The 14,003-nt window shown below is 39.5% G+C and overlaps 4 protein-coding genes across 6 annotated transcripts; 1 reads left to right on the plus strand and 3 right to left on the minus strand.

Moving 5' to 3' along the window:
- Positions 1–457: 457 nt before the first annotated feature.
- Positions 458–5,878, minus strand: LOC129790021 (inositol polyphosphate-5-phosphatase A). Of its 2 annotated transcripts, XM_055827177.1 has the most exons (6): positions 5,586–5,878; positions 5,258–5,488; positions 4,525–5,169; positions 4,278–4,460; positions 3,652–3,688; positions 458–1,719 (listed from the first exon to the last, which is right to left on the minus strand). In XM_055827177.1, the coding sequence occupies exons 1-6, from the start codon at positions 5,646–5,648 to the stop codon at positions 1,538–1,540; spliced, it is 1,341 nt and encodes a 446-aa protein (XP_055683152.1). In that variant the 5' UTR covers positions 5,649–5,878; the 3' UTR covers positions 458–1,537. The 2 variants fall into 2 exon arrangements, with proteins under 2 accessions (XP_055683152.1, XP_055683151.1); XM_055827176.1 differs by lacking the exon at positions 458–1,719 and having other exon boundaries at positions 1,821–3,688.
- An 824-nt stretch (positions 5,879–6,702) lies between these two features.
- On the minus strand, positions 6,703–9,375 carry LOC129790023 (UBX domain-containing protein 1). Of its 2 annotated transcripts, XM_055827179.1 has the most exons (3): positions 9,196–9,307; positions 8,203–9,107; positions 6,703–6,867 (listed from the first exon to the last, which is right to left on the minus strand). In XM_055827179.1, the coding sequence occupies exons 1-3, from the start codon at positions 9,243–9,245 to the stop codon at positions 6,827–6,829; spliced, it is 996 nt and encodes a 331-aa protein (XP_055683154.1). In that variant the 5' UTR covers positions 9,246–9,307; the 3' UTR covers positions 6,703–6,826. The 2 variants fall into 2 exon arrangements, with proteins under 2 accessions (XP_055683154.1, XP_055683153.1); XM_055827178.1 differs by having other exon boundaries at positions 6,703–9,107; positions 9,196–9,375.
- Positions 9,376–9,568: 193 nt separating this feature from the next.
- LOC129790020 (general vesicular transport factor p115) lies at positions 9,569–12,672 on the plus strand. The gene is made up of 3 exons (XM_055827175.1): positions 9,569–9,853; positions 9,939–12,263; positions 12,454–12,672. Exons 1-3 carry the CDS (start codon positions 9,776–9,778, stop codon positions 12,574–12,576), a joined length of 2,526 nt encoding a protein of 841 aa, XP_055683150.1. The 5' UTR covers positions 9,569–9,775; the 3' UTR covers positions 12,577–12,672.
- LOC129790024 (protein phosphatase 1 regulatory subunit 7) lies at positions 12,318–13,908 on the minus strand. The gene is made up of 3 exons (XM_055827180.1): positions 13,792–13,908; positions 12,943–13,727; positions 12,318–12,874 (listed from the first exon to the last, which is right to left on the minus strand). Exons 1-3 carry the CDS (start codon positions 13,805–13,807, stop codon positions 12,701–12,703), a joined length of 975 nt encoding a protein of 324 aa, XP_055683155.1. The 5' UTR covers positions 13,808–13,908; the 3' UTR covers positions 12,318–12,700.
- Positions 13,909–14,003: the final 95 nt, after the last annotated feature.

Here is a 14,003-nt window from a genome sequence, read left to right on the forward strand (position 1 = left end):
AGGAGTAAATGTCGACAAGCGAAACCTCGCAGTAATCGGTCATAGGAGTGGGTGAAAACAACCCAGACCATGGAACAAAGCAATAAGAAGACCTGCTTCAGATCAATCGATGGTGTGGACCAGGAAACCAAGACAATATGAGTACCGAATACGATAGAAACAGTTATGAGGACATCCTACATTAGAACAAGATTAAAAAAAAGTACATAAAGAGATAATTTTAATTTTGTGTATTCAACTCAAATATGAAGCAAAAAATTAACTGCTTAACCCGTTAATAAAATCGTTTCAAATGATTGACTCCGAAACTTTAATGATGATTTAAAAAAAATTTCAGGACACTTTTACATACCTATCTTATAAACTTCTAATACTTACCGTTGTTTTAAAACTTTTCGAATTCCAAAATTTAATCAAAGCAGAAGAAATCCAAAAACTGAGAATAAAAACAACTCAATACACTGACCATCTCTTGACCAACATTTATTTAAATTTAAAGATTTTCATCAAAAAAACCGGCGGACACGGAATATACGAATTTGAAGCTCATTTCTTGTTTCTTTTCTTGTTCTCCTGATAAACTATTGCCACAAATTCATTGCTAAAATTCACAAAATTTGTTTTGTTTTATTGTTATGTAATATTGAACTTTACTTTCATGTTTTTATTATTATTATTAATTTATATATTTTCCTGTGGAGTTGGCTGGAATACCATGTCCATAAAACATCCTTTGATTAACATACATGTTTTTTTGTTTGTTTTTTAATTATAGGTATATTTTATTGTATGTGCTATAAATCAATTTCTCAAATTTTCATTCTAGGGCACAACAAGAACAACATTTCTAAACGTTTATTTATTTCTATAGAAGTTGACTAGCTTATTTTTATATATATTTCATATATAATAATTGGAATTAAATGTTTCAAAGAACTTGTCTTATGCACTACAACAATATTTTTTTATATCATATTAAACTAATTATCTATAGAAAAAATGACTCGAATGAACCCTCTACGAATGCTTTATGGGTGATCTTAATATTTTCTATTATATCCCTATACAATTGAATGGAGATTCACACAATGTGTTCTAAAAAAAATGTGATATTTTTCTTGAATGAAAATATTTTGTGAGGCATGGTGCTTTTCACGTTTATAATTAAATTTTACTTATAAATACAAAGGAGGACAAATTAGAGAAATGGATTGTTTTTCCATTTCTCCTTTTTTTCATTTCCGCAAAGAAAAAAAATTATAAAACCTTCATGAATCGTAAGAAAAATCTGCACAAAGTCTCTCGCTATAATAATGGATTTTCTCATTACTCATCATGTTCATTGGTACGATGCATTTTTTTTTATTACAAAGTAAACATTAACAAACATTTTTAAGAACAATACTGTTTGTATTAAAATTGGGACGGAGGTAGATTTATAAAGTAAATATAATAATATCCTAAATTCATTTTTTAGGTACAAAAGGAAAGAGTAAAAAAAAATGAACAATTTTGATTCCCATTCAATTGAACATGTTCACACGGTTGTCTCGCGAAATATCATTGCCTGCCCATTGAGCAGAACATCACCATCATCTCCGGAATTAATTTGAATGTAGGAGTGCCTCTTCACATCCAATTGCTTTGCAAATTCATTCTCAATCATATCATTAATCGCTGCGATTATTTCACCAATCTCACGAGAGCTCTCCATTGTTCCTGTGTGTGTGTTTGATTACCAAATAAATTTGATCCAATATTTTTGTTTTGAGAGCACAAAAGACACAGAGAAAGGAAACGTTATAGCATGAGGAGAAATGTACATTTTTCAACAATTTATTCATTATAATTTTAATTAAAAAAATATATAAATCTGCATGGAAATTAGAAACATCGATTTGACGGATTAAATGCCATGCATTTGAATGCATTTTTTTTCTAAAAGAATTTCTTATTTTCTCTACAATGAGAGTATCAATCAATTTATGAACTCAACTTAATGATTTTGAAAGTCATCTCAATCTTAAAGAATTTTTAAGTTTTGCTTAATTTTTAACCTTATATGTACATAGAAATTAGAAATTACTCTGCAAGAGGAAATTATTATTAAAAGGATTTGGAGACTTTCTTTTAAGATTTTTAAAGAGAATGAGAGCCCTACTTTTATCTTACAAATATTGATGACTATTATTACAACGAGAATGTCCATACAAATAAGGATTATTAGATAAATGTCCCTAATTTAATAAAATTAATTGCCGTTAAAGCTGTAATCTTCTTCTTCTTTTCTTCTCCCATTCGGAGAGGACAGGAACCTTCTTAGTCTGACTTCTAACTAAAGCCCTCCCAAAATGGGTAACCCTTAGTTGGTGTAGCCTTAACCCTTAAACAAGGCACTGAAGTCCAAAACTAATTACGGAATCTAATTACAGAACACGAAAAAGCTGAATTTTAATAACTAAACGCCTTAATTAATCCCGTGAAAACCTACAAAATCTGCTTTGGTTTATTTAATGACTTTCAAATAATATTTTCTTACAATTAGTGAATCCTTCATAAAAGACCAATTTACTGGCAAATTGATTTGATACTCTCAAGAAGAATTTTTTCCAATATAATACACAGATTAAACTATATAATGAGATAAACATTAACCATTGAACCAAAAGTGCTGAAAAGGTGGTGGAATAAAATTTAGCAGATAAACCATCGAATAGCAAAGGTGTCCAAGGGAAACTTGAAAAAAAAACTTAAAATGGCAAAATTAAAAAAATTGAATAAAAATTGCTTTAGATGAAAATTGCAATTCTAAAGAACTTTTCTCTCTTTTTTCTTTAATTTTTCAATGTAATTGAAGATTAAGGAATTGCAATTTTCATTTCATATTTATGCAAATTTACAGATAAAATTAAAAATAAAAAGAATCAGTGATGATAGTTCAGGTGATAATACAAGAGCAACAATTGTTTTGTCTTTGGAGAAAGTCATCGCAATCATCGTCACTGCGACTCTTCCGCTGTAATCGTTCAAGGCGAGATTTCAGTTGATTCGGATTAACTCCACCACTCGCAACACTACTCTGCTCATTTGTCGCCCCATCGCTTCGGGTGTGTGACCTCGAAACCTCTTCCCCAAACTCAGGGGCACTTCGATCGATAACAGGCGATCGAGATTCGGCACTTTCGGGTGTATATGGGTCAGGACGCGCCCCAATTGCCGCACTACTGTATGTATTGAGAAGTTGCGTATCTATCCGATTGACAATCACATCATTAGCCAACATGAGACGTTGCGAGATGAGGGCACGTCGATGCTCCATTGGTTGCTGACTTATTATATTCCGGCACCGTGGACAGATGCTATTCTCCTCAAGGCGCTCCATTGTGCCTGTGGGTGCCGCCCCGGGGTCCTCGTAGAAGGCACACATGCACACATTGAGATTATTCTCCGTGTCCGTAACGTTAATTTGAATATTATTGAGTGGTGGAGCAATGGGCTCAGGTTGCTTCTTCAGCAACGTATTGTATGGGATATTATCTAATTTTTGCCACTCTACAAGAATTTGTGCAAAACGCCTACTACACGACAAGCAACTCAACGATGATGAATTTTTCATTAGCACATGCGGGGAGCAACTACACTGAATCGTACCTTGGTTTGGCTTCAGTTCGAATTGCAGGTAGACTGGCTGCAAGAGGATGCGAAATTATTTGAATTAGAGAGATAAATAATCTTTTTTTTTCTGCATGTTTACTCTTTAAATTCCCACATTTCTCTCTAAAAGAGATTTCGAAAGTCTTTTTTTTAAAATATGTTATCATTTTATGCAAAACACTTCCTCACAAATTATTGTGATCACACAGATAAAAAAAATAATTAGAAGATTTATACAATTTCTAATGACAACTTGTTTATAAATCTATACATTATATATTTTCCAGCTCGCGTGCAAACTCTTCTATTCTTTAATTATTTTTTTATCCATTATAAATTCCCACAATCTAATCTAGATTAATAGATCCGCATTCCTGTAGAAGGTGACTGAGTGAGCACATACTAATTTTACATTTACATATTTGAGACAAGTTTTACATAAATTAACAATTTTTTTTTGTTGTTCAAAGTGACCATAAAATTATGCACGATAGTGTTTAAACGGATTTTCTCTTTTCTGAGTAAATATTTAATTTTCACACCAAAATTTATTACCTCAAAACGCAGTGCAAATTCCATAAAAAAGTAGGTAATAAAATAAATTTAGAGCAATTAAAACTCACCTTATGATCTCCCATGCAAGAACCCTCCCCGATGAGTGAGTACTTGATGTTTTCATTGGCAATCAATTGTTTAGCTGAAGGACTCATGAGAATCCTATCACACCATCCCGGGCAGCGGGAATTCATGTAGTTTTGCGGCATTTCTGGATCCTCCTCAAATGGGTAGGACGGTGGGAATGCAATCTACAACGAGAAAACATGTTTACTACTACCTAAAACTAAGACAGGGAAGATTAAAAGGACCTACAGGATACTCAAAAAGAATTTCCTGAAGTGGATCCAGTTCTCGGTCAAACTTTCGCAGCCATTCTCCCTTGAACTGCGTCTGGTGATCAGCATGGGTAAACTCCTTCTTGCCCACTGTAAGTACATTTTGCCCATCTGCATCGCGATACTGCATTTTAACACTGTCAGTGCTCTTTGAATTTGCCACCCTGTGGGCCGTGAGGGCTTCCGTGAGCTTCTTCACGACCCCCTCAGTATCACAGCGGAAATTAAAGTCACCAAAGACAAAGTATGGAGCTCGTGTATTAGCAGTGTCCTTCTCAAAACGCTCCAGGGTATGAACAAGTGCCCTTCTGCGACTCTTGCAGTAAACCGATGGGAATTCCTCACATGCCGCCAAGTTGGAGGCATCGTGAAATAGGTGAATGTTGACAAAATCCATTACTGTTCCCTCAATATCCCAGCGTGTACGAAGGAAGCCCTTGCGTGACCATTTACATTCTGGGAAGAAATTTTGTGGGAATTTGGCCTTCTCTTTTGTGGGAATGCTCTCAATACTGCCCGTGTGGATACTTTTTCCCACAACATCTTCCCACTCGTGAATAAGGAAGTTCCAGATTTTAATGGATTTTATAGTGTTGCGTGCAAAGTATAGATTTCCAAGTGCCTGAAAAAAGTAAATGAAAAAAAAAGTTCATTATATTCTATTGTTGTTTAAAGATAAAAAAAAGAAAATCCCTATGTGAGATGCTCACGGTAAAATGTTCAGCTGATTGATAGTCCTCATCGAGGTATATCCGAATCCTATCGTAGCTGGCCAACTCACTAGCTTCGCAGAGAATCTTAATAAATTCCTGCACATACTCCATAGATTTTTCATAGGTCTTCCCACCGACTTCTTGCATGTGAACAGCCAGAAATACCGGCTCCCACTTTTGGATGACATCCATAAACTCCCTGACCCATGTTTTGAGCAATTTCGATGGCTGTTGGCCAAAATAGAAGGTCATTTGTATTGAGGTAAATTTTCAATGGGGGAAAATCGATTTTCCCAGAGCTATGTGCGGGGACCAAGGGGCTTACATCTTCAAAGACACTCCCAACGTTGGCTGTTATGAGAAGAATCGGCAGTGAGTCCGACGTCATTGTGATGTGTCCTCCAATCCTCCGCCCACGCAGAGGATTTATATATCCGCAAAGCAAATGTGAGAGACGCAGAAAGTAATATTATCGCAGGAAAATCTTCAACCAGTTAACTTTTCCTTCCTCTTTGAGGTTATCTCACTCATTATTCCTCAAATTACCTCACTTTTCCACCCAATCCACGCCTTTTCTGCACTTTTTGCACAAATCTACTGCCACAAACAGACCACCGTGGCATACATTTTTATCACCAACAGCACTGTTGTTTGGTAAACAGAGGAAAATTTGGCAGGGAGATTGAATAAAATCCCCCCAGGCAGATTTTTCCTTGCGAACCACTTTTCATGCGCAAGCTGTCACTTCTGTCAGTCATGTCAACTTTTCCGCAAGACTTTTCCTCTTTCTGAAATCACCATCACCCCTTTCCCATTCACACTTGTGCCAATTTCCACTATTTTCCTAATTAAATTAGCTAACAATGAATAATTAATTTCCTCCCCCACGCTCGTTACATTTCACGCCCGCCGAATCACGAGGAAAATCCGGCGATTTCGTGCCGCACACGTCAAATATTTGGCCAAGGCTCTTTCGGCCACAAAAACGGCATCGTGATTTATTGCAATGGGCAATTAGCGTTGGAGATTGGCTTTCTTCGCTATTTATAGTTGCCACTTGCGGAAAAACAATAAAATTCTCCAACTTTGAGAAAAGTTGTAAGTGATGTTTACAAATTGCAATGAAAATTGTTTCATGTGCTCTATAGTCAACATTACCCAGTAAACAATATTGAGTCAAACTATATACAATGTTCAACACACTCAAAACCGTCTCAAACTAATTGAGCAAAATTTGTTTTAATTTAATTGATCAAATTTTAATCGAAATTGGACTGATTTTTCCTGATTGCCAGCTGGATGGCCTTTCTAGGTCAAGTAGAATTACTAAGAATTAGTAGGTTGATGATGAAGCAGTAAGAAGGATAGACCTGGTAATAATCTCTGGTTCTAGAAGACCTGAACGATCAATTTGAGATTTTTAATTAATTTGTACATTGATATTCTTGTTGATATTATATTTATTTATTACCAAAAGTCCTATATAATATTACATTATTACTTTGAATTCAAGTTGGGGGATATCATTAACAATACCATGTCTTGTAGTTGAAGTAGAAGAGCTCCTCAATTTTTCATGACGATCACAACAGAAGATGGAACAAGACCTAAAAATATATTTCAGAATAACTTTAAGCTCATAATTTTGGGGATTTTGTTTTAAGCTCATCAAATAATTAAACGAATAATCAGTTTTTCCCAGAGTACACGCCTGTGAGCATTTTGATGAGTGTGTTGTCTGGCTTTCTCACCCGAAAGCTCTTATCACACCAATTGAGCATCTCCGCATCCCGCACAATATACCCCCATATCTGAATTGTCTTATTACTTATTGGCTAAAAGATTACAATTTTTGCCCGGCAGTAACATTCGTCTTGTGATCTCTATCGTACACGGTCAAGATGCATTTTGGAATTTTGGGTGGTGGTGTTGTGGGGCTCACTACAGCATTGGAGCTGCAGAGCCAATTCCGAGATGCACGAGTGACAATTGTGGCAGAAAAATGGTCAACGGACACAACTTCGGCTGTTGCAGCTGGAATTTTCCGTCCAGCAAACTCCTTTGCTGGTCCCAATGAGAAAATTACACAGCAGTGGATTGAGGATGCCTACGCCCATTGGGATGGACTGCGAAAAAAGGAAGGTAGTGCCAAGGTGGGCATTTGCAGTCTCTCAGGGTACATGTTCTCATCAATTAGTCCTGAAATTGTGCGCAATTATCGCATTGAGAAGATCCTACCAATGTATCGTCGTACTACGGAGGCAGAATTGAAGCTCTGCCCCGGTGATTGGAAGTACGGATCATTCTTCTCAACACTCCTGACGGAATTTCGAACATTCCAACCATGGGCTGAGAAGAAATTTCGCGAGAATGGCGGGAGCTTCGTGACGCAATATGTGAAAAATTTGAAGGAGCTAGAAAAGGACTTTGACTTGGTGTTCAACTGTACGGGATTGGGATCCAAACGGCTTCTTGGAGACAATAAATTGGTACCCATTCGAGGTCAAATCATCAAGGTCAAGGCACCATGGGTGAAGACAGCCTTCTACGGAGACTACGATACATACATTATACCCGGGTTTGAAGGGGTTACTCTCGGAGGAACGCGTCAGTTTGATTCCTTCAACCTTAACATTTGCAAGTATGATTCAACGTCTATACGTGAACGGTGCCAAGACCTTCTCCCAAGTCTCCGGGGTGCTCCGGTTATTCGCGAATCAGTGGGATTGCGACCCCATCGGGATCCAGTTCGTGTTGAAGTGGAATTCTTGGAAACTTCCTACGGAAAACCCATGCGTGTGATTCACAACTACGGCCATGGAGCATCAGGGGTCACAACATCTCCAGGCACTGCTAAATATGCCGTTAAACTTGTCCGGGATGCCATCAGTGGGCGTAGTCATTTGTAGTGAGATTGAATAAATAAAAAGGAAATAACTTACCGAGTACTTCCAGTGGTTTTTCAAAATCCTCCTCATCGAACACCTTGCGCGGGAAGTTAGTCATGAGACGGAAGGGCACCTCCATTCCCTGCTTGAGCTGAATGAAGAGACGCACAGCTGAGAGTTGCTCCTTGGCATCGAATGTTTCCACCACGGAACTTCCATCAGGCAAACGGATTTGGATCTTTGTGCTAGAGTACTTCTTCTGTGGATTACTCACAGATGTGGAGGATGATGGTGTAGCTTGCTGTGTTACTGGTTCAGCAGCACGTTCAGCAAGAGCAGCTCCAGTTTCACCAGCCATTTTTGCCTTCCTGGCTTCTTTGTCTGCGGCAATTTGTGCCCTAACTCTCTCCTTGGCTAATTTCTCCTCAATCTTTTCTCGTTTGCGCGTTTCAATTATCTTAGCCATTTCGATATCCTCCAACTTACGACGTGCCTCAAGGAGATCTTTTCCAGATTGAATACGAACCTTTTCCTTGTCTAGTGCTTCTTGTTTTTCCTTTTCCTCCCTTTCCATGCGCTTCAATCGGAGTTTCTCTTCCAGCTGTGCAAGTTGTGCTTTTTTCTCTTCCTCCGTCAGAGGTTTCTTCTCTTCTGTCGATTCAGAGAAGCTCGAATGTCCAGACTTAACAGCATGATACTCAACTTCGACCGAGGAACGGAATTGTCGGCCACATTCATCACATTTTATGGATTTCGCCACTTCATCTTCCTTACTCTGCTCTTCTGTCGTTGGCTGAGTCTCTGGAACACCTGCAGCACCTGCTGGAGGTTGCTCGGGCACCTCTCCAGATGTACCGGTTGTCACAACTTCACTCGGAAGATCATCGTCAGCATGGGCAAGGAGCCACTCCATTGCAGGTTCCACTCCTTTGTGGTTCGTCACTGCAAGGGCTCGTTCACTGCACAAGGCAATTTCCACAAAGAGATGAAAAAAGAACGATAAAAGAAGAAAATATAAACAGAAGCATAACCTCAACCGTAACTTACATCCTCTCCCGGGTGAATCCCATGTCCAGGAGTGTCTGTACATCTGACATTATGCCCTCTGGATACACTACTACTTCCTGTATGGGTGGATATGGAAATTTTTGGGGTATTTCGCAGAAATTTCAGCGGTTTTTTCCTCTCGCTGGGATGATTTTTACTAAATGCGAAAAGTAACACTGTGCAACAAATTTTCGTAGCGTGGAATAAAAAAATTAAGCTCACATAATTTCTTTCAAAAACCTTTATAAATTAATCAAAAAAATGAATTTGTTCCAATTTTATTATTATTATTTTTAATTAAAAGGCATATTTTTAATAATATTCATTCGTATAATAAAAAAAAATGAATTGGAAACATTGGAAAATACGCAATTTTATTTGAAAAAATTTGTTCCCAAGTTCGGATTCGAAATTCGGAAATCTGCGGCTGTTCGGAGGGAATGTTTCATGTTTCTCGATGAAGTGGCCTTTGAAAATGTTTTGGCGCAGGATTTTAAAGTGACGTGTAAAATGTTGTGAAAAACAGTGAGGAAAAACGCGAAAATACGAGAAAATTGGGACACTTTTCCACAACGGTACTATGGATTTCTTCCAGAGGGGACTCAAGAGTGTCTTGGGCACACCAGAGATTGGACAGCAGGACAGTGGAGCTGAAACTGTAAGTTTCCTTGCCGCGGAAAATGGGGGTGGCTAATCTTTGGGGCGCTTCTTGACATGTTTGCTCTGGCTGTATTGCATTCCAGGTGGAGAGACTCGTGGATCGAGTGTCTTCATCAACTCTCCTGGAGGACCGTCGAGATGCCTGTCGACACTTGAAGGCCCTCTCACGGAAGTACCGGATAGAAGTTGGGGCTCAGGGAATGCCGGCACTTGTTCAGATTCTCGAAAGTGACCGAGCCGACTGTGAGATCATTGGATATGCCCTCGACACACTGTGCAACATTATAGCTCCAGGGCAGTTTGATGAGGAAATGGATAATCCCGCAGTGTCGGTGAATGTGGGTGAGCAATTCACGGAGATGTTCATAAAGAACCCAGAAAATGTGGGACTTGTGCTCTCCTACCTGGAGGAATATGATTTCCGTGTACGATGGCCTTCGATAAAATTTCTCACAAATCTAATTGGGTACCGACCTAAGGATTTGCAGGAGATTGTGCTCGTAAGTCCAATGGGAGTGTCTAAATTGATGGACTTGCTAAGCGACAGCCGGGAAGTTGTACGAAATGATGCCTTGTTGCTGTTGATTCAGCTCACAAAGGGGAATGCCAATATTCAAAAAATTGTTGCATTTGAGAATGCTTTTGATCGGCTATTTGATGTAATTCGAGAGGAGGGATGTTCAGATGGTGGTATTGTCGTTGAGGACTGCCTCATCTTGATGCTAAATCTCTTGAAGAACAATTCCAGCAATCAGCAGTTCTTCAAGGAAGGCAGCTACATTCAACGCCTGGCACCAATGTTCACAATGCCTCCGGAACTCGAGGAGACCGGCTGGACACCGCAGAAAGTCTCGAACATCCATTGTATGCTGCAAGTAGTACGATCTCTCGTCTCTCCGGGGAATTCCCATCAAGTGATTGCTTCGTGTCAGAAGACAATGAGAAATTGTGGCCTTCTGGAGGCACTCTGTGGGGTCCTCATGGGTAGTGGAGTCCCAGCGGATATCCTAACTGAAACAATCAACACTGTTGGGGAAGTTGTACGTGGTGATATGAACAACCAGGAATTTCTTAGCATGGTTATGGCACCCAGCAATCCCCCACGACCGGCAATTGTTGTCCTCCTCATGTCTATGGTGAATGAGAAGCAGCCTCTACCGCTAAGATGTGCAGTTCTCTACTGCTTTGAATGCTATCTATATCGCAATGAGATTGGTCAGACGAGTCTCGTACAGACCCTTCTGCCATCATCCACAGAAGTGAGCAGCTTAACGCAGGGGCAACTTCTCTGTGATGGACTGTTCAGTACGGACGCCCTTGCCAATTGGTTTAGCGCTGTGGCTCTCATGCATGGCCTCATTGAGAATCCAGCTCAAAAGGAACAGCTTCTTCGGGTACTTTTAGCCACAGCTGTGGGTAGTCCACCGGTCTCCCTTCTTCAGCAGTGCACAACCCTCTTACTGCAGGGAAATTATCGTGTGCAAAGCAAAATTGGTCTGCTAATGCTAATCTGCACATGGCTCTGCCACTGCCAGCTAGCTGTCAAGGGATTCCTCTCTGCTCCGAATAGTGTGGCCTTCCTCATTGCTCAAATCAGTGCCAATGAACATGATGAAAATGAGTACCTCATCCAGGGACTCTGTGCCTTCCTCATGGGCATTTGCATTCAATTCAATGACAACACCGTCTCCAACTACCGCCGCGAAGATCTCTGCCAATTGGTCGTAAAACGCATCAGTTGCGAGACCTTCGTCACCAAATTAGGGGAAGTTTCCAAGCACGAAAGCTACAGCAAGGCAGCAAAGCAGCCACAGATTCGTTTCCGTGCACCCACAGACGTCCTCCTTGATCATGAATTCTGCAAACTCTTCAAAGCTCTCGAAGCAGTCATCGTGAAGACTATTACATCAATTGGCAATGAAGGAAGTAACATCACAGAGCTCACCCTAAGCCAGGAAGCATCGGGTATTGTGAGTCAGTACAAGGATATCATCCGGGAGCAAGATACAAAAATAGCCGAACTCCATGCCATGGTAAAAAGGAATGTGAATGAAATGGAAGACATTAGACGACAATTGGGTGAAGCACAAGCATCCAATTCCCAATTATCTGATGCAAATATCCTGCTGAAGGCTCAACTGGCTGCTGCTACGGAAACTAGTCAAGTCAATCACATTGGGAATCACGTGGCTGCACTCAATATCACCGGGAATGGAATACCGAATCACCATGGACACGATGGACAACAAATTCAGGCGTACCAAATGGAAAATGCCCGACTGCAGCAGGAAGTGGAGCGACTATCAATGGCTCTCAGGGAATTTCAGGTTAAATTTACTGAGAAGTCTCTTGAAATGGAAAAGCTGAGGAAGGACGAAGAGGACCTACTTGAATTACTGACTGATCAGGTAATTTAGTCAAGCATCCTCCTCAATTTCTCAAATTAGATTAAAACTCTTTAAAACAGTTTCTCTTGTACATTTAATATTCAATTAATCAATTTTATAATGCATGAATGTTGGGAACAGAAGAAAAAAAAAGACAAAATCTATATTTAAATGCCCTGTCTCATATATATTTTTTTGTTTCTCTCTGCAGGACACCAAAATCAAGCAGTATCGGCAACAGCTCCGAGATTTGGGTGCACAATTGGAGGACCCATCTGATGAGGATGATTCCGATGAAAATCCAAATGGAGCAGCAGACAATGGGCTCAAGTAGAGCGCCTTTATTTCTTTTGCCAAGAGACTCTGTTTTATTGTTTTGCAATTTATCAAATTATCTCTCATTCCTATCAAAGGTATTGATATTTTCTTATACAGCTGTGTTTTGCTCTACTTTTGCGCTAGCGACAGAGTGTAGCATCGATTTTCGTGAGGGAGGTTATTGCCAATTTGAGCTTCGTGCGGTACTGCACATCAGAAGCAATGGGATTGCGCTCAAGATAGATTGTTGCCAATTTTTTGTTTCCCGATAGATGATTTACACAATTCCAATCAGACACGGAATTATCATTGAGCTGGAAAAAATAAGAGAGAAAAAAGGTTAAAAGAAAAAAAGGATTTGCAGGGATGTTTCAGGTAATACCCAAAATTCCTCAAGTTCTGTGAGATGACTCAAGTTCTCAATCTTGCTGATCATATTCTGGGCTAAATCGAGAGTTTCAATTGCTGTATTTTTCTCCAAATTCTCAATCTTCTCAATCCCATTCTCAGACATGTAGAGCTCTGTGAGGGCTGTAAGATTCTCCAGGTTCTCCAATTTTGTTATACGATTAGCCTGGAGACTTAAGCAGGTTAAATTGGTCAGCTTGTCGAGATTCTCAATCCGGGTTATCTTATTCTTGCCCAGATAGAGCTGCTTGAGATTGACTAAGGCATCGAGGTTCTCAATCTTCCGGAGTTTGTTGTCACCCAATTCCAGCATTGTGAGATTCACGAGAGAATCCAAATTTTCAATGCGTGGAATTTTATTGGCGCACAGAAAGAGCTTTTCCAGATTTGTTAGCATCCCAATATTTTCAATCTTCCCCAGACGGTTGAAACTTACATCAAGAATCTCCAGGTTAACGAGAGTATCGAGATTTTCCAGCTGGGTAATCTGATTGTCGTAGAACTCCAACTCTTTCAGTGTAGTGAGAGTTTCCAGATTCTCAATTTTCTTTATTAAATTCCATCGGAAGCAAAGGCGCTCAATGCGCACGAGGGGCTCCAAATTCTCAATTTTACCTATCCGCTGATGATTCAGATCCAGTTCGTACGTTTCCGGATCAATTGTTATGATGTCTTCGATCTTCTGCATGGTCGGTCCATCACCTTCGGGATTTGTTGACTCATCATTTGACGGTACCACTTCAACCACCGCTGCTTTCTCTGCAAATATAATTAAACTATTGTTACTTCTGCACACTTTACAATGTCCTCAGAGGGAAATTACTTTCATTTTCCGACATTATTTCAGGAAATCCAACAAATTTTCCTTCAACAAGCAACAAATAATAAAAACGCCTAAAACAAAACAAAGTAACGTTTCACTTGGGTTTTTCCAGTATGTGAAACATCGCTCCCACACCTCATGAAACATAAAGAGTACGGGAAAATTGTCTGATTTTAACCGTTTTAACTGCCAAAATATTAATTCATTTTACC

Source organism: Lutzomyia longipalpis, chromosome 2 (genome assembly GCF_024334085.1).
Source record: "Lutzomyia longipalpis isolate SR_M1_2022 chromosome 2, ASM2433408v1".
In the NCBI taxonomy this organism is placed as follows: domain Eukaryota; kingdom Metazoa; phylum Arthropoda; class Insecta; order Diptera; family Psychodidae; genus Lutzomyia; species Lutzomyia longipalpis.

Excerpts from the sequence above, each read along its gene's own strand:
- LOC129790021 (XM_055827176.1), bottom strand. The coding sequence starts at position 5,648 with ATGACGTCGGACTCACTGCCGATTCTTCTCATAACAGCCAACGTTGGG. Across the intron at positions 5,489-5,585 it reads TTGGGAGTGTCTTTGAAGAT|CCATCGAAATTGCTCAAAAC; the intron begins GTAAGCCCCTTG and ends TTTGGCCAACAG. Across the intron at positions 4,461-4,524 it reads AAATTCTTTTTGAGTATCCT|ATTGCATTCCCACCGTCCTA; the intron begins GTAGGTCCTTTT and ends TTCTCGTTGTAG.
- LOC129790024 (XM_055827180.1), bottom strand. Across the intron at positions 12,875-12,942 it reads CAGAACTTGAGGAATTTTGG|CTCAATGATAATTCCGTGTC; the intron begins GTATTACCTGAA and ends TATTTTTTCCAG.
- LOC129790023 (XM_055827178.1), bottom strand. The coding sequence starts at position 9,245 with ATGTCAGATGTACAGACACTCCTGGACATGGGATTCACCCGGGAGAGG. Across the intron at positions 9,108-9,195 it reads GGATTCACCCGGGAGAGGAT|TGAACGAGCCCTTGCAGTGA; the intron begins GTAAGTTACGGT and ends TGCCTTGTGCAG.
- LOC129790020 (XM_055827175.1), top strand. The coding sequence starts at position 9,776 with ATGGATTTCTTCCAGAGGGGACTCAAGAGTGTCTTGGGCACACCAGAG. Across the intron at positions 9,854-9,938 it reads AGGACAGTGGAGCTGAAACT|GTGGAGAGACTCGTGGATCG; the intron begins GTAAGTTTCCTT and ends ATTGCATTCCAG. Across the intron at positions 12,264-12,453 it reads TTGAATTACTGACTGATCAG|GACACCAAAATCAAGCAGTA; the intron begins GTAATTTAGTCA and ends TTCTCTCTGCAG.